Source organism: Anguilla rostrata, chromosome 11 (genome assembly GCF_018555375.3).
Source record: "Anguilla rostrata isolate EN2019 chromosome 11, ASM1855537v3, whole genome shotgun sequence".
Lineage (NCBI taxonomy): Eukaryota > Metazoa > Chordata > Actinopteri > Anguilliformes > Anguillidae > Anguilla > Anguilla rostrata.
In genome coordinates, this window is record NC_057943.1 from 41468570 (window position 1) to 41493416 (window position 24847).

The following is a 24847-nucleotide window of genomic DNA, read 5'->3' on the forward strand; positions in this document are numbered from 1 at the left end:
CCTTAGGCCTCTCTAATAGAACATGGACAGGGGAAAAAAAGAGTTAAAAATGATATGTTTAATGGATTAAATATTAGATTAAATGTGGCACTTAATTAAGAACTTATTTGCATATTGCATACCGTAACTGTAATGTCTGCAGTGTAACCCATAACCCCATGTCTGTCTCATTAAGGGGGCCGCTCAGGGATAACTTGGTCTTCCTTGCACAGCTCGTCAAGACCATAACTTGTCAAATTTATATGTCCACTTATTTACATTTATTATTTTTTTATTTTTATTTCTTGTACTAAATAAATAAATTAAACCAAAAAAATAAATAAAACCGATTCCAAACTCATAATTTCAATATGATCCTGGAAGGGTGATGCAGTTTGATAAAGTAGCCTGCTGATATGGAGGTCAGTTGCCTACAAGCCTGATGAAATGGAGGTCAGTTGCCTAGAAGCCTGCTGATATGGAGGTCAGTTGCCTAGAAGCCTGCTGATATGAGGCAGTGCCTAGAACCTGCTGATATGGAGGTCAATACTAGAAGCCTGCTGTAGGAGGTCAGTTGCCTAGAACCTGCTGATATGGAGTCAGTTACCTAGAAGCTGCTGTATGGAGTCAGTGCAGAAGCCTGCTGATATGGAGGTCAGTTGCCTAGAAGCCTGCTGATATGGAGGTCAGTTGCCTAGAAGCCTGCTGATATGGAGGTCAGTTGCCTAGAAGCCTGCTGATATGGAGGTCAGTTGCCTAGAAGCCAAAGCCTGCTGATATGGAGGTCAGTTGCCTAGAAGCCTACTGATATGGAGGTCAGTTGCCTAGAAGCCTGCTGATATGGAGGTCAGTTGCCTAGAAGCCTGCTGATATGGAGGTCAGTTGCCTAGAAGCCTGCTGATATGGAGGTCAGTTGCCTATGTCAGTTGCACATGACTATGTTCCTGAATAGCGGGGTAGGGCTAGCCCTTTATTTTCCCCATTACACTTGTGGTGTTGTAAAGAGCCCAACTGCATAATCTGTACATTTGTCTATCTACTGCATTTGGCGATTTAGCTAATGTCCAGCCATCTACTGCCTACTTAATTAGAAAAGTCATCTCTGCTTTCAGTGCAGCAAGATTTTCCCAATTCGCATAGCGTACCCTACATCCTAGGTACGATACCACAAAACAACAAGGAACAGTCAAACGCTATTTCAACTGGTTGTATGTAGGCCCAAGTCCACACGAAGCAAACTAAATATGTCCATAATTACACTGGCTGACAACCTTTTTTTTTTTAGACACAGAAAGTTTTAAGCCAATTAGCAAATAAAATATGTTGCCCAGAGAAAAAACATTCTTGGCCTGTTTGATAAATTCCCATAAAATGATACCAGATATACAATCTACATGTATTATGCAATTTCAAGACAATACAGGAATAATACAGTGTTAATTTACATGATTTACATCAGTACTGAGGGTTAAACGACAGGAGTCTGTAATCTGCAGGGGTGGAGCATGGCTGGCCATGTAATCCTGTGGGGTGGGTCCCAACAGCAGGCTTAATCCCCCTGAACGGGGGATAAGGTGCTGAGAGAGCAACCCTTGTGTATGTGCTCAGTTTCACTCAATCACGGCTTGGTTTAAGGCTTACAAAGAATGATTCAAAATTCTTAATCATAAATGCATGTATGTGGCTCACACGTAAAACTGATTTCTGACTGGACACAAAAGGGCATCACAATTATCAAGCTGATAATAAGCACATGAGAACAAACGGCAGATTTAAAACATCCTTAAGTTTGGACTGAAGTCATTTCCAGTAAAATTCTACGGCGGACCTCACTGAACTCTGTGAGGGGGACCGGGGGGGGGGCAGCCTCGCGTTTGACGCTCCTGCGTCTGGATGGCGGTGGACCTGCGGGTCTAAGAGAAGGAGGTGCGGAGATCAGGGGCGGTCGGCGGGGGCGGTCTGGAGCACGGTCTGCAGCACGGTCCGCAGGACCGACACAAACCCGCCCAGGGCCCGCTCGTCCCCCGGCTCCTGTTTGACGGTCAGCCGGAGCCCGGGGGGGTCGGCGGCGGCGGCGGTGTCGCGCACCAGCTCGGCTAGCAGGAGCGAGCCTCGGCCGTGGGTGCACAGGTAGGCCTTCCAGGGCTCGGCGCCGGGCCTGCTGAAAGCCAGGGCCTGGATTTGGACCAGCTGCAGGGCGGCCTGCAGGCTCTCTGGGGGAGAGCCAGGCCCCGGGCAGGGCAGGGCCTGGGTGAGCGAAGGCTCCAGCCGCAGCCAGTGCCTCTCGAAGGCCTCGGGGGACAGGACGGGCTCCAGGGTCAGGGAGAAGGCCTCCCCTCCGTCCGCAGAGTCCGACGCAACCACCTCCCCGGCCCCTGCCCCTGTACAGAGAGGAGAACATTGCCTGCACGGTTAGGGACCCAGAACAGCACCCAAAATGAGTCCTTCACAGAGGGGTCCTACTCAAATCACATTTAAACAAGGCTCGATTTGGAAATTTAGGCAAGATAAATGTACAACCACGACAGACTGGCGAACTGCCCAGGGTGTATTCCTGCCTCTGGCTCAATGCATGCTGGGATAGGTTCCAGCGCCTCCCCTGGGCCTGACCAGCAATAAGTGGGCATAGATCACGGATGGATGGATGGATAAATGTATGCACTATAGTCCAAAAGTCCAGAAGTCAGGGCTGCTTTGAATTATTTGGCTACTTCAGCAGCACGCCAGCTCAAAACTACTTTGTGTGACCACTGACTTTTGTTCAAGAGATTAACTGACAAAGCAGTGCCCTGTACCTTCTGGAACCACTCTCAACTTTCAGCACTCTGACACTGCAAGGCTCGCAAGATTTATGAAGTGGCACCGAGCTACCGAGCTGGCAAGCAAGATGGAGCCACATTTCTCTTTTTAATTAGGATAGTGGGACATTTGTCCACGGTCCAAGGCTGCAGGATGGTAATATTTTCAAGTGTTTTCAAGGACTGCGAGACCCCTTGCTCACGTCTCCAGAAAACAGCTTCAACTCTCAGGAAAAGGAAAACGTGCTCCAGGACCAAGGCCCAACCACGGCAATATCTGCCAAGCCCTTCACTGAAAAAATGCTTCATCAATAAACCCAGAATTTGCACTTCAATTTCTTACACCTATTTATTTTTTTTAGGTTTTCTGAATTTAATTGTTTTGCCAAATCCGAATTAACCTAAAACATTGGGCTGAATGGACTGAAGTAAAATCTTACGCTTGTCCAATGAAGCATTTTTCTTTAGAGCAAGATGCGATGGCTGGCTTTTCTACAAAAGGCAGAGCAACAGGAACCAAAGGGAAGTAGAAGCCAGAAACTGTAAGCATTCAGAACCGAGATGTCTGATGTCACAACCAAGCGGCCAAACCCGGGCTTCATTTCTAAAGTCAATCATTTTTCCCCACAAGAAAATGCAGTATGTTGCAATAGGTGTTTATTTCTTCGTCTGATGTCTTAAGCTATAGTGGAATTTGGGCAGTATTTTAATATACTGCGGATGAATCGGGGGCAGTTTGTGTCACTGCCGAGTCACTGAATCTCACGCGCTTAGCAGACGACACAGACTCGACCGGACTTCATGACCATATAAGGACTCTTGCTTTTCCCTACTGCACAGTCCATGGCTCCAGTCTGTACAACACGGTCGGACCAAAACGGCACTTCTGCGGTTTCAAAACACTTTTCACCAAGCCCATGGAAAGACAACGGGTGACATCACAGTCACTTTGTCCATGTTTTTACTAGTCCGTGGTCACATGACAGCGTGACCAGAGACAGAAGTCGCTTTTCCACTGCATGGTACCGGCTCAACTCGACTGGACTCTTGTGGTTTTTCCATCGGGAAAAAGTTGTGGATAGTACCTGGTACCTGGTACCTTTTTTTGGTATCACCTCCGTCGAGGTTCCAAGCGAGCTGAGGCGATTCCAAAACATGACGTGAAAACACTGCAGACCACCGATTGGTCAGAAACGGCAGTTTCGTGCGCCGTCGCTATGACGACCAGCTACATTGACGGGGGATACTATCTGCAGTGGAAAACGAAGTACCTGGTACCAAAAGCGAGTAGAGTCGAGTCGAGACGGTACCATGCGGTGGAAAAGCAGCTAGAGTCCGGAGTTCAGACCAGGGCGGGGCTCACCTGTCGGTGGGGGCTCCGCGGAGCTTTTGGGCGTGGGCTCGGCGCCCCCCCTGGCGGCGGCGGCGGCGGTGCTGGAGAGGGGCTGCAGGGTGTTGAAGTGGGGGAGCCAGCCGTCCAGCGGCTCGTCGGGGCGCCCCAAGATCACGCCCAGGGAGGGGTCGGACGTGGGGCCCCCCAGGACGCGCCTGGCCTCCTCCGCCCCGCAGCGGAGCAGCCGGTAGCACATCAGGGCGCGGTCGCGCACGCACATGTCGCTCTCCTCCTCTGCCAAGGAACACGCACAACCGTCACTCACAGGGGACGGCCGGGACACTCACCGTCTCCACGGCTCCCCGCTGCAGACCGGGACCAAACTGGGGTCCTGACCCAGCGATCTTTCGGAAAGAGCCCGAGCGTTCCTCTCACCCGGGTGTGCTGGACAAATTCCCTCGTCTGGCTAATAAAGCACTCCTAATCCCACTGGCCCTGAGATTCCTTACACACACTGATCCCTGCAAGATGTAGCAAGTTACAGGTGAGCTGGCTTCTACAGCCTGCGGATAAAACTGGATTAAATATGGCCAGTCTATGTATGGGGATTAAAATTTTTTTTTTTTTATGCGTGTTTAATGCTTAAAAGTTTTAAACATCTGTGTATACATTTATTCAGACCTTTGTTATTTGCCCAAATAATTAAAGCACGTCCACTCTGCATACAAGAAATACTGCACTATGCAACAAAAAGTATTTAGAACATTTTTCTAGAACATTTTCTTTATTCTCGTCACTGCTGCTGAGGATGTGTGCTTGAGCAACGCTGCTTCCTCCCTGATGACACAGTGCGCGTTACGCGATTCGAGCACTTCCTGCGAGGAGACTCTTCTGAGCACACCCCCAGCTCATTCACAGGCCATGGTCCACTCATTTAATTCACGACCATTTATGGGTGTTCATTAGTTTATACAGGAATTTGCCGTTGTCACGGCAACATTATGCCTTACAGAAAGAGACAATCTCTCCCTTACATATTTTTTTCTCGTATTATATTTTACTTGGTTATTTAATTAAGATTGACAGTGCCTACGGCAGGTTGAAGTGAGATGATGGAGGGGAGATGATGGAGCATGAACACCCCCTTCTGATTGGGCATAGACTGATGGTGGGAGGAGTCAAGAGGGAGCGGCGGCAAATGGAGGAAGTGTCTAGCTGAACGAGCGGCTGTGATTGGGCCTGGAACGTTCTCCCTCACTGTTCTGTCACCTTCTGTGTTTCTGCCCCCGTTCTCGTATTCGGGTTACCGTGCTTGTGTGAAACACTGATTTTCTTAAAACCAGCTATGAAACCGAACTAAACCAAAGACCAGAGCTGGGCACTACAGTGGCCACGTTTCCACCGGATTCTGTGGTTTTACTGCAGAAAAAAGAGCCTAAGTTTAGGAAGGTAATAGACTGCGTTCTAAAAATGAGGATATTACAAATTTTCTTTGAGCGGGAACATCAAAAATGGTCAAACTTCCTTATGTTTCCGGGGTAACAGCGTCTAGGGTGATGTCAGCAGGGAGGGAAAGGCATCGTCAGCGAAGGCCAACGGTCGAGCGGAAGCACACACTCCGACCGGCGAGCAACCGCACAACCGCTCACCACAGCTTTCACCCACATACGGTGATGTCACAGCACTTCCTGTACAGAGCCAGTCGCTCGTACCTATGCAGTAATGCAGCAGCCTTCCCAGCATGTCCTGGGTCTCCGCGGGACGGGCCAGGAACAGTCGCACCGTGGCGGTCAGGAGCTCCTGCCTCACCGCCGGAGACAGCTCAGTCTTCAGCCCGTCGATGTACTCCTCCAGCACGTAGGGGGCGCTGGAGATCTGGTCCCCGTGGGCTCCCAGCAGCCAGATCAATGCCTGCTTCCCCTGGGCAGAGAGTAAATGGAAACCATCAAATTTATTTGGATTATTATTCATTGGCTCTTCCACATGGTCCAGCATTTGAGAATCAGTGACCCTGAAGGGGAGTTCACAGCAGGCACAGGAGTATTTCAAAAGCTAACCACTTCCCCATTCAGACAACACCCAGACGTGACCACAGCAATAAACCTTCGGATGAAAACAGTTTGGCAATACGCTTTCTGTTGAGAAATCAACATGAACATCCACACACACAAAGGCCTTATTCATAGCCCCAAAGAAAATGTTAGAACACACACACACACACACACACACACACAGTGTGTGCAGTGACACCAGCCAGAAGGGACTTTCTTTTTTGGTGTATGACAACTATAAATATAGGCGGCCAGCATCAAGTCAGTAACTGAGCATTTGGCTGTATCATTACATTACATTACATTTATTTGGCAGACGCTTTTATCCAAAGCGACGTACAAAAAGTGCATTTCATGGTCATAGACAACTGCTAAACACAGGTTCAGTAAGGTACAATACTTATTTTGTACAGCTATTTCTAGCCAAGAACACAGTTTAGTTCACACAGTGAATTCTATTCAGACCTAACCTCTGCAAAGCCAACTAGGCAGAAGAATAAGCTACAGTATTAGGACAAATACAAATTACCAAGAAGTGCTGGGATGGGGCAACATGTATCAACTGCAGAAAATGACAGTAAATGAGGAAACTGACCAAACCAGAGAAAGCATTTTTAAAAAGGGAATGAGACAGGGCGCTGGCTGCACCCACCTCGCTGTCCTGAATGCAGTCCTCACAGCCCGCCACCGCCGTGCACACGGAGGGAGAGCACTGGGGACAGAGCCACACCAGGTCCCGAAACGTCTGCACCACAGCTGCGGGGACACAGAGCGTCAGACCGCGGCCGTCCCTCGGCCCGCAGCCTCCGGGACCGTCCCACAGCCTCCGCTGGCCTACTGCTGCTCACATTCAGGGTCAGGGGGACTTCCTGGGATAACTCTGCTGGCCCAGCTGGCCTACTGCTGCTCATATTCAGGGTCAGGGGACTTCCTGGGATAACTCTGCTGGCCCAGCTGGCCTACTGCTGCTCATATTCAGGGTCAGGGGACTTCCTGGGATAACTCTGCTGGCCCAGCTGGCCTACTGCTGCTCATATTCAGGGTCAGGGGACTTCCTGGGATAACTCTGCTGGCCCAGCTGGCCTACTGCTGCTCATATTCAGGGTCAGGGGACTTCCTGGAATAACTCTGCTGGCCCAGCTGGCCTACTGCTGCTCATATTCAGGGTCAGGGACTTCCTGGGATAACTCTGCTGGCCCAGCTGGCCTACTGCTGCTCATATTCAGGGTCAGGGGACTTCCTGGGATAACTCTGCTGGCCCAGCTGGCCTACTGCTGCTCATATTCAGGGTCAGGGGACTTCCTCGGATAACTCTGCTGGCCCAGCTGGCCTACTGCTCTGGAGGGTTCCTGCATTGCAGGACTGGCATACTGGGGGCCATCACCTCCCTGAATGCGCAGAAGAATTTCATTTCCTACATAAACACATCCTATTGCATTTATTCTGATATGCCAATTTACACTCAGTGGCTATTTTATTAGGTGCACCTATCCAATATCGAATAGGACCCCCTTTTGCCTCCAGAACTGAATTCTTTGCAGCATGGTCTCAATAAGGTGCTGGAAACATTCTTTAGGGAATTTGGTCCTTGCTGACTCGACAGCAGAGCCAGTTCAAGGAGCTTGGTGGCCCTATAACCCGGAGACAACCAATTACAGACTTGGAAGTGGGATTTGTTGGCGATCTTGGGCCGGGGAACAATAGTACCAAAAACACTATTTGCACTCTGTGAACACAGCTCAATTTAAAAGTTTTCACAAAAAAAACAGCTCCTGGCTCCAAAAGACAGCACAGACCATTCATGCCAGTAGGCAGCTCTGCTCGACAGAATCATGCAGTGACCACATATTCATGCTGTGAACCTCCCGTTCCACCTCATCCCAAAGGTGCTCCATTGGATTGTGATCTGGCGACTGTGCAGACCACTGCAGTAATCTGAGGTTGCTCATGTTCTCTGAACCAGCTTGAGATAATGTGTGCTTTGTGACATGGTGCATTACCCTGCTGGAAGTATCCACTTGATAAATGGTAGACTGTGGTCATAGAAGGATGCACATGGTCAGCAACAATAGTTAGGTGCGCTGTGGCATTCAAATGATGCTCAGTAGTTATTAATGGACCGTGTGAGCCAAGAAAACCTTCCCCACACCATTACACCACCACCAGCAGCCACTGTGACGCATTGTGCATTCATTCATGCCCTTCTGCACACCACTGTTGTAAACAGCTGTTGTTCAAGCATTTGTGGCCTTTCCGTTAGCTTAAACGAGACTGCCCATTCGCCGCTGACCATCTCTTTACCAAGGTGTTAGAGGCGGCAATGTGTGAAAATGCTTCTGAGATGCTGGAACCAACAATCACACCACAGTCAAAGTAGCTGAGATCACACATCTTTCCCATTGTAATGTTTGGTCTAACGACAACTAAACCTCTTCCCCATGTCTGCTTGCCTTATGTACTGAGTTGCAGCCACATGGTTCACTTTGAAGAGCAGGAAGAGCAGCCTATTTGTGTTAATGAGTTGTACCTGCTAAAGTGGCCACTCAGTACATACTGCCATATTTAAATGTAAAGTGTACTTCAAAGCCGAAAACAAAATTTAAACAACAAATCTAAATCTGAGCAATGCTACATTCACAGTACACCTGCCGTCTTTCTAAAGAGAATACTCAAAAATAATATGAAAATCCCACTCAAATCCTTATGGCTTGCAGCTGCAGCCTGTGGTATGCATGTGTGTTAGCTAAATGTATTTACTGATGGTGCCACCGATAGTACAAATTAATATTAAAAGTTGACTAATGTCACGGTGACACACGGAAGTAATATTCTGCAAGTCACTTAAAGAAATAAAAACTACATTCTGCCGCAAAGGTGGGGGGCACATTTTTCATCACTGATGTGAAACTTCCAGCATCACTGGCACATATGCCAAGAGACAGCAGCGCCCCCTAGAATTGCAGTAGTACTGCAATTCACCCTGGAATTGCAGTAGTCTCTGCAGGGCAACCCAATTTCACTGGTCCAAGCCAAACCACATGGTTGCAAATAGGAAAGCTGCTTTCTGAAATCATATGCTTATTAAGCAAAAAAAAAAAAAAAAAGCCAGTTGCTGCAGCAGCAGTTCATGTTCCTAATTTATAAATGAAGGCAAAGATGCTCTCATAGGCTTTGGACCTATGCGTACTTCATTGACGCATGGTTGTTTAAAAATCACAAATCTCCCCTATACTAAGACACTTTAAGATAAGTGAGCTGAGACCACATCTGTGTCCACACACAGCAGACAATGCGCAATGAGTCAAACCGGTTCTAAATGGCCAGTGTGAACAAGGCGCTCACCTGAAGTGATGTGATCTTGCCTCAGGCCAAGCAGACCTGTGAGGATGCCCAGGCACCTCTCGCTGTACGTCCGACCAATCCGACCTAATGGGAGCGGCCAAGAACATCACAACTCATGAATATTCATCACCCTGTGCCAGAATTGAGAATTATTTCTGTTCTCTACTTAAACTGCATATTATTCTGCAGAATACACTTGCATCCACTCAGACTACGTCATTCTATACTTGTATATCTCAGCACATACTATAGCTTCAAAGTGATGTTTTAATGTACAATTATTCTGTTCTGGGATCTACTAACAGTTTTACTATTTAACTATGAAAAGGCTGACATAAATAAGCAATTTGAACATAATTATGTGTTCCTTATGAAACAAATGATCAACTAAAGAACCCATCCTCGAGAATTTCTCTCTATCTTGTTTTTCTGAAAAATGCACCAACCGACTAATACTCAGTATGAGGCAAGTGCATATGTCCTGTGTGAAACAGGAAGTGGGGCTCCAAATAAACAAAGTGTGCTTGCAGTATTTTTGGTGCAAGTGCTAGTGAATGCAGTTAAAATGATGACATATCACAGCAGCGTGAGAGCCTGCAACAGTGAATAAAACTAAAACAACTACATTTCCCAGAAGCACATGCGGGTCTTTACCGACGGCGAAGATGGCGGCCTGGGCCAGCTCGGGGGAGACGTCGGTGCAGTAGGCCTGCAGCTCCTCCAGCACCAGCGGCACGTTCTCGTCGTTCACCAGCTCCACCAGGATCTCCATCTTGCGGAACTTGATGTAGCTGGGCTCGGAGTAGCTGCAGAAGAACTTCTTGTAGTGGGCGGCGAAGTGGGCGGGGAGGCTCCGCAGGACCTGCTGGACGTGGCACAGGCCGGCGAATCGCAGCTCCCGCGAGTGGGCGGTGCAGGCGGCCAGCAGCGGGCCCCGGCCCCGCCCCAGGGCGTCGGCCTGCACGGCGGGGTGGGCGGCGGCCAGCTGCAGGAAGAGGCGGAGCGTGGCGGCCATGACGCCGCTGTCCCCGCTCTGCAGGAAGCCGTCCAGCAGGTTGAGGACGTCGAAGAGCTCGTCCTCGTCCCTCGGGCGATACCGCAGGAGGAAGGTCAGGACCTCGCTCTGCCCCCAGCTGTCCAGGTCATTCAGCCTGTCAGGGGAACACAGCAACCAGATCAAGCACCCACCCCAAAACTCAGATATCCCACTCAAAACACCCACCCCAAAACTCAGATACCCCACTCAAACACCCATCCCCAAACTCAGACACCCCACTCAAACACCCCCCCCCCCACCCCAAACTCATATACCCCACTCAAACACCCACCCCAAAACTCAGATACCCCACTCAAACACCCACCCCCAAACTCAGATACCCCACTCAAACACCCACCCCCAAACTCAGATACCCCACTCAAACACCCACCCCAAAACTCAGATACCCCACTCAAACACCCCCTCCCTAAACTCATATACCCCACTCAAACATCCACCCCTAAACTCAGACAGATACCCCACAGCAGCCCTTCTCCTTCAGTCTGACAGGGGTACACAGTCACCTGCTAAACTCAAGATGACCCAGCACAGACCCCAAATATTTCAAACACTGCACTGTATTAGTCAAAACAGAAACTCAAAAAACAACATGAAATGTAATTCTGGCTGTCTCATTATAACTATTCCCCATTTTGTCATAATGGTTATTAATAAGTCTCATTAAGCTGATTTTTTTCCCACATCCTCAGCATCATAATTACCAGCTGTGCGATGCCTCTAATTCATCCGAAGTTGATATAATGAATGATAAAAGGTACAATTACTGTCACATATTGTGAGAAAACTTGCGCATTAGATCTGGCAATGATCATTTAGTCAAGTCGGTTCTCAGTCATAGACTGACATTGTGACAAATTGCAGCTAGTACAACAAAAAAAATCAATGACAGCTATCTCAATAGACTGCCGGGTATTACCGCAAATGTTTCTTGAAGAAAATATTTAGATGTGATATTCGAGTGCCAGGAATCTGCCGCCTAATCCATTCAGTTACCATGGTCATTGGTTCCATTGCTCCAAGCACATTATGACTGGTGTTTATCCAACTCATCACTTCAACTTGATGTGTGCGCTTATGTAAATTGACTGAGATGTGCACTGCTTTACAAATTAAAAAATCCATGGTTTTGGAACCCATTTCTGTTATTTATTTATTTTTAGCCCAGATTTAGTTTTTTCCTCACACATTTTGTCAAAGGAACGGGCCTCATGTACAGTTGAGGCAACTGACACTGGAGAGCGTCACACACATGGGGAGTGTCACACACTCACACTCACACACACACACACACACAGGGGAGTGTTACACACACACACACACTCACACACACACTGGGGAGTGTCACACACACACACACACACACACAGGGGAGTGTCACACACACACACGCACACACTGGGCAGTGTCACACACGCACACACTGGGCAGTGTCACACACACACACACATACACACACGGGGTCGTATCACACACACACACACACTCACACACACACTGGGGAGTGTCACACACACAGACTGGGGAGTGTCTCTCACAGTCACACACACACACACCGAGGAGTGTCACACACACACTCACACACACACACACACACACTGTAACCGCCCTGCAGCTGCATCATTTATATTTATCAGTAATGAGTATTCATTTCCACTCACATACGGTTTACAACCATGGATAATATCACGGTTTATAACTTCACTGCACAGGTTCAATTAGAAACCGTGACGACACAGTCTGCTCCTACAAATAATGTCATAATAAAATCACATGTCCCGGGCTGGTGGATGATGTCACCTGTTGAGGAGGTGGTGGGCGATGGGTTTGTTTATGACCACGCCCCCTTCCTCCTTCAGCACCTCCTCCAAGGCCCTGAGACAGTTCACCATCACCACCGGGTCCTGGTCTCTCAGCATGCTGTACAGCTCGTTCACCACGGCGCCATCTGGTGGAGGCAGTGCACATACACACACTGTAACGTCCGGCAGGAATACAGAATCCAGGCACCAAAGGGGATATGAGAACACAACTAACTGAAAAATGTATTGCAGTAATTTGGGCTATCAGTTAAAAAAGCTTGGAGTGTTATTTAAGTCTGCTTGGCTCCCTGCTTGCTAAAGACTGAGAGCTAAAAATAGTTATATAGTTTAAAATCTAGTTACCCTGTTAGGTCATTACATTACATTACAGGCATTTAGCAGACGCTCTTATCCAGAGCGACTTACACAACTTTTACATAGCATTTTTTTTATATTGTATCCATTTATACAGCTGGATATATACTGAAGCAATTTCGGTTAAGTACCTTGCTCAAGGGTACAACGGGAGTGTCCTTACCCGGGAATCGAACCTGCGACCTTTCGGTTACAAGCTCAGTTCCTTACCCACTGTGCTACACTCCGTGGTCAGAACAAATGTCTACATTTTTGGTTTTTCTATCCTCAATAATTTTGACGCATGTACATATGATTCTGTGGATAAATGAGTAATATGAATCAAACTAAGGTGATGGGCTCAAGTTTCATGTGTGAAGTCCCGGAACTTGTCTTGGTTGCCCGGCTTCAAATTTCAGGTTCGATCAAAACTCCGCTTTCCTGATGACATAATACACTGTGACAGCCGCTTCATCAAGCCGGCACCCGAGAGAAATCCGCTCGGGCGGAGGCACAAGCCTACTTCAAGGCACAGCGTGGCATCAGCACAGCTTTAGCACAGGCACTGCGACACCAGATAACTTCCAACACTCATATTACACGCTCCATTCAGGCAGCTTGCCTTATGAATGGAGAATGCCTTACTGAAGCGTGATGGGAGAGTGGAACGGTGGAAATGGGAACGCAGAGCGCAATGGGAACGGTGGAAACGGAACGTTACCTATCTCTGCGTCGGGCTGCAGGTTTTGCATCTTGGCGCAGCCCAGCACGGCCACTCTGCGGACGTAGGACGCTTTGTCCCGCAGGCCATTCAGCACCGGCTGCTGGATGTATTCTGTGATCCCAGGCATTCTGCAGAGAGAGCAGCCCTTTAACATGGAGCCTGTTCCACCCTGTGCCTTTAACATGGGGCCTGTTCCACCCTGTGACTTTAACATGGGGCCTGTTCCACCCTGTGACTGTAAACGGAGCCTGTTCCAGCCTGTGACTTTAACATGGGGCCTGCTCCACCCTGTGACTTTAACATGAGGCCTGTTCCACCCTGTGACTTTAACATGGGGCCTGTTCCACCCTGTGACTGTAACATGGGGCCTGTTCCAGCCTGTGACTTTAACATGGGGCCTGTTCCACCCTGTGACCTTTAACATGAGGCCTGTTCCAGCCTGTGACTTTAACATGGGGCCTGTTCCACCCTGTGACTGTAACATGGGGCCTGTTCCACCCTGTGACTGTAACATGGGGCCTGTTCCACCCTGTGACTGTAACATGGGGCCTGTTCCACCCTGTGACTGTAACACGGGGCCTGTTCCACCCTGTGACTTTAACATGGGGCCTGTTCCACCCTGTGACTGTAAACAGAGCCTGTTCCAGCCTGTGACTTTAACATGAGGCCTGTTCCAGTCTGTGACTTTAACATGGAGCCTGTTCCAGCCTGTGACTTTAACACGGGGCCTGTTCCACCCTGTGACTGTAACATGGGGCCTGTTCCACCCTGTGACTTTAACATGGGGCCTGTTCCACCCTGTGACTTTAACATGGGGCCTGTTCCACCCTGTGACTTTAACATGGGGCCTGTTCCACCCTGTGACTTTAACATGAGGCCTGTTCCAGCCTGTGACTTTAACATGGGGCCTGTTCCACCCTGTGACTGTAACATGGGGCCTGTTCCACCCTGTGACTGTAACATGGGGCCTGTTCCACCCTGTGACTGTAACATGGGGCCTGTTCCACCCTGTGACTGTAACACGGGGCCTGTTCCACCCTGTGACTTTAACACGGGGCCTGTTCCACCCTGTGACTTTAACACGGGGCCTGTTCCACCCTGTGACTGTAACATGGGGCCTGTTCCACCCTGTGACTTTAACATGGGGCCTGTTCCACCCTGTGACTGTAACATGGGGCCTGTTCCACCCTGTGACTGTAACATGGGGCCTGTTCTATTCTGCAGGCAAAGTCTTTTCCTCCTAATTCTTGACCCACATAGCTATGCAGTTAGAAACCCAGCAAAACACGAGGCCTTCTCCTTACCCATCACTATCTGATACCTCATTAGCTCATCTTCCCTCTCAAATCTAGAATTTTTTCTAACTTAAGATATCACTATATACATGTTCTCATTCGGCTATTTGACAAAAGGTGCACCGAGATGTAAAGACTTCCCTGGAAAAACCCCCAAAAAACTGTGCTGCACAGCTGCCAGAGAAAGAAACACATCGTGGGCTAAGAATGTGACCACATCCGTGCCTGTTACAAGACTTCCTTCGTTACAGTAGATTTTTTTCAGTGATACTGAGAAAAAAAAACTGTGTTAATGCAGAACTTGAAAATGTTAATTTTCAGACTTCCACCATGATGCTCTAAACAGAGCTTTTAATTGGGCGGGCCCCGTCGTCTCCCCCTGGAGACCTGTCGCTGGGTTCGTCTGTCAAACTCCGTTCCCTCCGACGCTCGGAATGCATTTGCATTTTCAGGGGGGGGGGTTGCGCTGGCTCCAGACGCGAGATGTAGGACGTAGCACGTCGCTCACGGCTAGCTCCAACCGCAGCCGAATTCACAGGCTTCAACCAGCTGCTTTTAACCTTCGCGGCTGTGAAACAGTGTTTACGCTCAAGGGAAATAGTTCTGTTAACGCCTGCCTTCAAACTGCATAAGGACCTGTTAACTTTCAACGGCTGTTTTACAAAACAGCGGTGTTAAATTTTTACTGAAAGCAAATAAAATGTGTATATTTGAAATGCATGATGACGGCTTACTTATTTTCAATCATTTCTGGAATAGGTGCACCTGTATGTCTAAATATAAATACTTTTGCTCCCCTAAAATAGGGGGACTATGTATAAAAAAGGCTCCAATTTCTACACGGATCACCTGATATGGATGACAATACCCTCAAATGAATACCGACAGTCTGCACTTTTACCTCATAAGGTCACAACCTTTAATCCAAAATCCAAATCCATTTCAAATCCAATGAACTGGAGTACAGAGCCTAAAAAAAGTCATAGTCCCAGTACTTCTGCATTTAACTGTAAATAACGGTTTTCTAAACATTAATTTTAAATAGTGCTGCAACATACAGTGCAGTTTCTCACTTTTCCACCACTCTTTGCTCTCAGTTTCCCTGGGACCTACTGACACTGCATTCAACTGTCTTTACACAAAATCCACATCATTACTGAACCCACAGGAGACAAAGCAGTCCATTATAATGCGCTGCGTCCTCTGTAAACTCAGTAAGAGCGATTGCCCAAGAGCAGCAGTGTGCCAATGGATGCTGTGTAATGCAGGGTATTACATTACATTACATTACAGGCATTTGGCAGATGCTCTTATCCAGAGCGACATACAACAAAGTGTATAACCATAACCAGGAACAAGTATGACGAAACCCCTAGAGAGAAGTACCGGTCCAAGTGCAGGGAACAACCGCATAGTTCAACTTGGACCCTGAAGGTTAAACTGATTAACACTAACAACGAGAACGGCAACAACGCAATCTATGGAAAAAATACAAGTAGTCGTTAAGACAGTTAATGCACCTAAGTCACCTACGAAACAGCTGCCTAGTTACAGGGTAGCACTGGAAGGTCTGGTTACCCGCAGAACCTCCTGCAGGCAAAGAAACCAGGGGAGGGAAGGAATGTAGGAGCTGAGTATCTGCAGAGTCTCTGAGGGGTACAGACAGACACACAGACGGACCTGAGGTGCACATGGTCCTGGTGAGGGGTACAGACAGACAGACAGACATGAGGTGCACATTGTCCTGATGAAGGGTACAGACAGACAGACAGACAGACAGATGGACTGGAGGTTGCACATATTTCTGTTGAAAGATACAGACAGACAGACGGACGGATGGACGGACAGACCTGAGGTTGCACATGTTCCTCAGAGCCAGGCCGCGCACCATGGGGTTGGGGTCGGCGCAGTCCTTGCGCAGGGTGTTGATGGCCAGCAGGGCCAGGTCAGGCTTCAGGCCTGCGTAGGTGCACATGTACAGGTAGACCAGCTTCTTCTGCACAATGTCCACCGTGGCACTGGCCTTCACCATCTCCATGTAGAGCGGAGACATGTCCAGCCCCTGGGTCATGAACCTGCCCGTAAAGAGGCGGGGGGGGGGGGGGCAGAGTCTCAGTCCGCGCAGGGGGAGGAATGAAACGCGCGTTCCTCAGGGTGTCTGAGCGTTAGCACACGCGCAGAGATAGCAGCGCCAACACCAGTCTGAAGACAAGCTATAATTACATTAACAAGATAAGGTGAAAATTGAACACCCACACTTGCCTGCTGACACACATAACAGGCTACGTTTACATTTCTTCATGTTGGCTATTTAGCAGACACTCTTATCCAGAGCTACTTACACAGTCTGCAAGTACTGAACACACGCACACGTCAAAATCGATGCTTCCTGTCCAGCCTTTCTGGACACGAGAAAGTTGCGTGTGGCAAACACGCCAAATACATGCCGCTGAGATATGTAAATAGTGGCTTTTAGTAATAACATTCAGCGTGTCAAGATGATGTACTCCAGCAAGTGGCTTCTGACACGAAAACTGGGTTCAGCTCAAACGAGTACACTGTGCCAAAGATATCCAGACTGAAAAAGCCCCCGGCTGCATTTCAGAAGGAACGTGGCTTTTCATCCGCGGCGGGGCGGGGCGAAGGCTCACCGGATGACGCGGAGGATGACGTTGCGGTAGCGCAGCCGGTCCGACTGCACGTTGGGGTTGGAGAGCGCCCTCTTCAGCTCCCTCGCCGTCTCCTCCGAGCCCAAGTAGGGCATGGTGACCCCGCTGCCGCTCTGCAGGGTGAACGCGCATGTGAAAGCACCCTTACATACAGCACTGGCCCCATCCTGCAGTACACTGCGCTAGCCCCATCCTGCAGTACACTGCGCTAGCCCCATCCTGCAGTACACTGCGCTAGCCCCATCCTGCAGTACACTGCGCTAGCCCCATCCTGCAGTACACTGCGCTAGCCCCATCCTGCAGTACACTTCCCTAGCCCCATCCTGCATTACACTGCGCTAGCCCCATCCTGCAGTACACTGCGCTAGCCCCATCCTGCAGTACACTGCGCTAGCCCCATCCTGCAGTACACTTCCCTAGCCCCATCCTGCATTACACTTCCCTAGCTCCATCCTGCAGTACACTGCGCTAGCCCCATCCTGCAGTACACTTCCCTAGCCCCATCCTGCAGTACACTGCGCTAGCCCCATCCTGCAGTACACTGCGCTAGCCCCATCCTGCAGTACACTGCGCTAGCCCCATCCTGCAGTACACTGCGCTAGCCCCATCCTGCAGTACACTGCGCTAGCCCCATCCTGCAGTACACTGCGCTAGCCCCATCCTGCAGTACACTGTGCTAGCCCCATCCTGCAGTACACTGCGCTAGCCCCATCCTGCAGTACACTGCGCTAGCCCCATCCTGCAGTACACTGCGCTAGCCCCATCCTGCATTACACTGCGCTAGCCCCATCCTGCAGTATACTGGGCTAGCCCCATCCTGCAGTACACTGCGCTAGCCCCATCCTGCAGTAAACTGCGCTAGCCCCATCCTGCAGTACACTGTGCTAGCCCCATCCTGCAGTACACTGCGCTAGCCCCATCCTGCAGTACACTGGGCTAGCCCCATCCTGCAGCACACTGTTCTAGCCCCATCCTGCAGTACACTGCGCTAGCCCCATCCTGCAGTACACTGCGCTAGCCCCATCCTGCAGTACACTGTGCTAGCCCCATCCTGCAGTACACTGTGCTAGCCCCATCCTGCAGTACACTGCGCTAGCCCCATCCTGCAGTACACTGCGCTAGCCCCATCCTGCAGTACACTGCGCTAGCCCCATCCTGCAGTACACTGTGCTAGCCCCATCCTGCAGTACACTTCCCTAGCCCCATCCTGCAGTACACTTCCCTAGCCCCATCCTGCAATATATATGGCCCAGCTTAATCTCTGGCAAACAATTTACAATAGTTAATATTCTATCTGACAAGTAATAAAATACTCTGAATTATTTAGCAGGAACAGGGTCAAGTAAACAGCCTTAGGATTTCGCTATTTAGATAGCGTGACTGGCTGCACTGACTGGTGAAAAAGATTTCATGACAACATCTCATGATGACTGACTAGATGTAAAGGTGAAATTTCTCGTTTTATATTTGATGAAATGGCAGCCGTCTTACATTGAAAATCTGTGACATTAACTAAACAAAATAAACTATTGGTTTTAAATTATGAAGACAATAATTGAAATAAGGCATTCTAGAGCATCCTTGTGATCAATGATCACTTTTGACTGACAGGGCTTTCATGCAGTTTCTATGTCATTATTACTGATTAATAACTGTTCTTTCAGCATATCGCTAATGTGTGGTGAGCGTTCTGGTGCAAAATGGCTGCCGTGCATCATCCAGGTGGGTTCTACACATTGGTGGTGGGTGAGGTGAGTTCCCCTTCATCACTGTAAAGCACTTTGAGCGTTCGGAAAAGTGCTAAATGCAATTATTCATTCATTCATATCATAGTATATGGAGCTTTGCAGCAGCTCCTCTGCAGCTAACTTATTTCAGCATTTAGCCAAGTCTCCTCTTCCTGGAGAAAGCCTCTGGTTTCACTGGGTAGATCTAAGGATGCTGTTGAACAAGTCAGCCATTTCATCACAAGATAGACACTGAAGTTGAACTGGAGAGGCACTTAAAAGGTTCACAATTGTTCAGAAGTTTCTGAGGTTTATTACTGTTTCTTGGCAGTACATACAACAGATCTATTTTGGACATACAAAGAATATTCCAAGAATATACACAAGCAGTCTGACAAAGCAGTTTACTGGAGGACCAGCAGTGCTAAAACTACTGGAAATTCAGCCTTTATTATATGGTCGGCACGTTATTGCTGAAAAAATCAAGACTACAGCAGATTAATGATATCTGACACATTCCCAACCCGCAGGCTTAAATTCTCAAAATATCACAATCAAATGACATTATAGAGAGGAATTCAGCAAATTTACCGAAAAATTAGGGCTTTAAATTATTATATATATATTTTTCTCGATTGGATTTCTTGGCTTGTTTAACACTGCACATGTCTAAGCGAGATTCTAGCTGCGGTCTACTGACGATGTTTCCACCAGTTTGACTGTTAAAATGGAGAGTGTCTTTCTCCATGACCTCAACCGTCAGGTCACCCAGGGTGGCACGACTGGTACCCCACTCACTAATACTGTCACCATGAAGTCTGCTGCAGCAAGTTGTACAGTTGTGTTCGAATTTTCAAAAATGCTTGTTTACCACAACAGTAAGACTCAAGTTCTGTGAAAAGTGCCTGGACAAGAGAATCAGTGTGTACAGTATCTAGGTAACCCTACAGGGCAAGGCCATTGGCTCCTCATATTCTGATTTTACAGAATTATACATTATTTACATATTAACGGGAGTATTAGGGAAGCGATTTTTTCACTAGGTACACATGATTTAGGGCCATGACAAAAGACTTGTTTGCAATTGCTTGCAACGCCATTAGACTACTTCTCTTGTTGCCTTGATGCGCGTTAGAGGGAATAGGGAGGAGGGGTGGCTTCGACTAGATAAACTGAATCTGAGCCATAGAATCTGTAACCTATTTGTTTGGTGATCTGAACTCAGACAGGTTTCTGTTAGGAGAAATTGCCAGTCTGAGGTGGCCAGAGGATGTGAGACGCTGGGAACTTTACAGCAGTGGGATCATTATTGAATTACGCCTGTTAACTATAGGCTACCTGTTTTTTATTTGGCCTTCCTTGTACTGGAAAACATCTTAGCATTTCACGTCGCTCGCTACAGCGACAGGAGCATTTTGAAACTCGGAGTCGTAAAACTGTAAACATGCCATCAAGGTAGCTGCATTATATCACTGACTAAAACGTTTACTCAAGCAGTAGGAAGGGTACATCGTGTTAATCTATAATCCCCACACATACTCGCTATTTATCGAGTTGATATACATGTCATACGTTTTTCGACCAAAGTAGCTAGTCTAACCACGTTCTGTCAGCTAATCATGTCACTTGGCAAACGAGCAACCATGGCTTAGCAAAAGCCAGCTAACGAAATGTAGCCAACTAGACCTAGCTACCCAACTGACCTAGCTACCGAAGTTGTTCAGTGGTTTTCTAAACTAAATATACGTAAACGTTATTTCAAACCTGCTAGTTAGCTAGCTAACTGAGGCAGTACATGGAAAGTGAAGATAGTCAGTTATCGCCAGATAATTCGAAAGGTTGACAATAGGATTTTAAAAACTGCCCCATGTTTGTAGAAAGTTAACAGCATGCAATAGTCACATTCACAAACTGTTCACTGTTTTCTCACCTTCTTGCTTCTAATTGAAAACTGCACGGTCACACGTCTTGATAATTTCCTGAGAATGCAACACAATTGCTCTGATTGGCTCAAGCCTGTCCTACACAAAAATATTACCCCCGCTCTCAGCGTTGACGATTATTTCTGTCCGTATACACGGTGGATAGGTAGGGCTTTCCAAAGTGAGTTATTTGTATGGTAGTTGAAATAATGCATAAATCATAAACCATAACTAATAACTCATAACTAATTGTTAATTACTGAAATTTGACACTTTTAGTGTTTATTGAGAAACGTATGTAATCTAAAATATTCTTCAAAATTATACTTAAATTTAAATTGGGATGGCAGGTATGCCATCCCGCCAAGTTACGCCTTGGCGGGGGCATGCCCCCATACCTATACAGCACCGAGAGTTTGGCACTTTTCAGGGTTCCCCACAGAAATAACCACAACAGCCACAGACACTCAGCCCTTAAAAACATTAAATTCTGTACATTCTGACCCCATTTCAACAAACAGAACTCATAAACAACTTCACATGTCCACACAATAAAGCCCCAAACTAAGGGGATTTTGCGTTTTCTCCTTCTTCTTCTCTTTCTTCTTCTCATTCTTATTTTTCCTGCCGCCTTTCCCACTAACAACATGTCTCCCCATTGGACATTTCACTGACACCAGCCAAATCTTCACCTACACGACCCAATCAAAAACGCGCATACACACACAAAATACCGATACCTTTCTACTCTGAAACATTTGCAGGGTAAATAGCTAGTCCGCCTGTGGCCTAGTGGGCAAGGTTACAGTCTTGAGAACACGGGGTCGTAGGTTCAAGCCCAGCTTGGAACACGTTTCTTTAACCTGCTTCAACCCTCACTAATAATTGTCTACTACTTATCAATTATTGCTTTTGCACCATATCTACCTGCCGTTCACCGTTCAGTTATTAACCAGCTACAATATTGCTAAGCCAAATGGATTCAACGGGAGCTAATCTGTGTTTACTGGCCTGTGATCTTTAAAACCACCGGCAGGTTTGCTAATGATATTTCACGCATTGCATAGCTATGGCATGGTGCTGCACTAACGAAGTCACAGACTGGTAAACCTCCGGTTTAAGGCTTGAATCACGACTCGCCCTCAGGCAGACCATTTCCTCTTTTATACAAACGTTTTCTTACGGTTATATTTCCTTTACCAAAACTCACTCACGGCCACCCATATGCATTTCATGACGGCAAATGTATTCCTTTTATTAAAAAGTTACACCAGTTCACCGCTGTGCCATTTCTACGAACTATATTTCTTCACTTGGCTACCGTACAAAACCTTCTTATCAGCAAACGCCACGTTTGTACATTCATGTTACCTCGCCCTGTTTTCTATCTAGCCACATAGGCTACAAACAACTACGTATGTATGTTCTGCAACTCCGCAGTCTAAACAGCTAGTCTGCCCGTGGCCTAGTGGGCAAGGTTACAGTCTTGGGAACATGGGGTCATCGGTTCAAACCCAGCTAGGAACACGTTTCCTTAACCTGCTTCGACCCTCACAAATTATTGTCTACTACTTATCAATTATTGCTTTTGCACCATATCTACCCGCCGTTCACCGTTCAGTTATTAACCGGCTACAATACTGCTAAGCCATATGCATTATGACTTACCGTCTGTACGTTCAGTTATTAACCGGCTACAATATTGCTAAGCCATATGGATTCAACGGGAGCTCTTCTGTGCTTACTGGCCTGTGTTCTTTTTTAAAACCACCGGCAGGTTTGCTAATGATATTTCACTCACTGCATAGCTACGGCATGGTGCTGCACTAACGAAGTCACGGGCTGGTAAACCTCCGGTTGAAAGCTTGAAACCCGACTCGCCCTCAGGCAGATCATTTCCTCTTTTACACTAACATTTTCTTACGCTTACATTTGCTTTACCAAAACTCACTCACGGCCACCCATATGCATTTCATGACGCAAATGTATTCCTTTTATTAAAAAGTTACACCAGTTCACCACTGTGCCATTTCCACTAACTATATTTCTTCACTTGGCTACCGTACAAAACCTTCATATCAGCAAACGCCACGTTTCTACATTCATGTTACCTCGCCCTGTTCTCTATCTAGCCACATAGGCTACAAACAATTACTACGTCTGTACGTTCTGCAACTCCGCATTAAAACATTACATCTAAAATCATGATTCACTCATAAGTATAACTACTAGCACTGAACATGAGAAAAACACATTTGTACGATAGATTGCACACGTTATTTAACCCTCCACTTCAACAACGAACATTAAATACAGACTGTTATATGTACCGTTTGATAAGGAAACTAAGCTCGCTCATGGTCACTTCATTTACTTCGCACTATAGTCTGTGATCATGTCAACCTTCACCTACATGCCCATTCTGCTAAAAAAAAAACATGTTGTTTCAACTACACAATTTCATCATTTCGCCTAATTTATCTCACACTTGTTATTTTCTCATATGCAAAGCCTGCTGGGACATATGCGTCTGCTCCTATTCTCCACTATCAACTTTTCCGGTTCTAGCTTAACAAAACAGCAAAGAGGATTCCTGCCTGCAGATAAGCCTATCAAAATGCCTTATAAACCTTACAAACACTAAAAGTGCATCTTCACGAAATAACAGACAACGGAGCAGGACAGAAGGGTACACAAGTTGCGACCTAGGCAGCTCTAATTCTACGGGCTTGCTGATTCTTTTGTCAATCAAGGCTCGTTGGATGCCCGTCAAATCCGTGAGTAGCCTACATAGCTACACCCTGCCATATTTAACCTTTTCTGATGCGTTTACAATTACGCCACCGCACCATTTGTCACAGCCACTGTTTTACATATATAGCAAACCGAAACTGCTAAACGTACACGCTCTTCAGACTGTACAAATTCACACAATGATAGCCATAATTCACAACCGTTTCGTACAGGGTCACTTCGCATTTCTCACTCTCGTAATAAAACGCTTTGCAAAAAGAAATGATATCTCATAAAAAACACGTTTTCAACGTACAAAAATGCCAAGTTACTCAAAAGTATTGATATCAAAATGACGCCAAGTTACGGTACTACAAACAATATAGGCTATCTTGCCTCACCGAAATTTAATAACATGTATTCCAAAGCAATGCTACCCAGTATTTCCTCAATTCTTTAAAGTCACTTGGCCCTGTGTTTTGTAACCTTACCATATTACAATGTCATGCAAACGTTGTGTCAGATCAAAGTGTCAAATATTTCGTATTGCCTCATTGAACACATGGAAATTCATGTAGAAAACTGCTGGTCAGTCACTACAGGAAGCATATTTCTCCAGAAAACATATGTTTATACTTGCTTCTGAACTGAATTTGACTAAATGTACAAGTGATTGTATATTTGCAACATACAATAAATACATGTAAAATACATATTGTACATACATACATAGAGAACTTCTTTATCCCCATGGGGACATTTCTCTCGCAGCATGTTACATTCACATTTACGAACAGACATTTATACCAAGAAACATACAATCATTCACACAACAGAAAGGCTGGCCACCAAAATACATACATACCAATACAAATTGGACATATAGATGCCTTTTCAATCAATCATGACTGTGAGAAAGCCATCCACACATATGTTTGGCCTGTCCATGTACTGCACACTTATATACACACAGGGCCAAGTGACTTTAAAGAATTGAGGAAATACTGGGTAGCATTGCTTTGGAATACATGTTATTAAATTTCGGTGAGGCAAGATAGCCTATA

The 24847-nt window shown here is 47.1% G+C and overlaps 1 protein-coding gene and 1 long non-coding RNA gene across 3 annotated transcripts; one reads left to right on the top strand and one right to left on the bottom strand.

Moving 5' to 3' along the window:
* The first annotated feature begins 355 nt into the window (after positions 1–355).
* Positions 356–956, top strand: LOC135234979 (uncharacterized). Of its 2 annotated transcripts, none has more exons than XR_010324258.1 (3): positions 356–432; positions 634–794; positions 857–956. It is a non-coding gene; the product is annotated as an uncharacterized LOC135234979 (long non-coding RNA). The 2 variants fall into 2 exon arrangements; XR_010324257.1 differs by having other exon boundaries at positions 384–463.
* Positions 957–1172: 216 nt separating this feature from the next.
* Positions 1173–21234, bottom strand: ap4b1 (adaptor related protein complex 4 subunit beta 1). Its single transcript, XM_064300150.1, has 11 exons — positions 21059–21234; positions 17384–17514; positions 16583–16807; positions 13435–13565; positions 12358–12505; positions 10158–10654; positions 9504–9587; positions 6814–6917; positions 5823–6030; positions 4141–4404; positions 1173–2360 (listed from the first exon to the last, which is right to left on the bottom strand). Exons 2-11 carry the CDS (start codon positions 17494–17496, stop codon positions 1915–1917), a joined length of 2220 nt encoding a protein of 739 aa, XP_064156220.1. The 5' UTR covers positions 17497–17514; positions 21059–21234; the 3' UTR covers positions 1173–1914.
* Positions 21235–24847: the final 3613 nt, after the last annotated feature.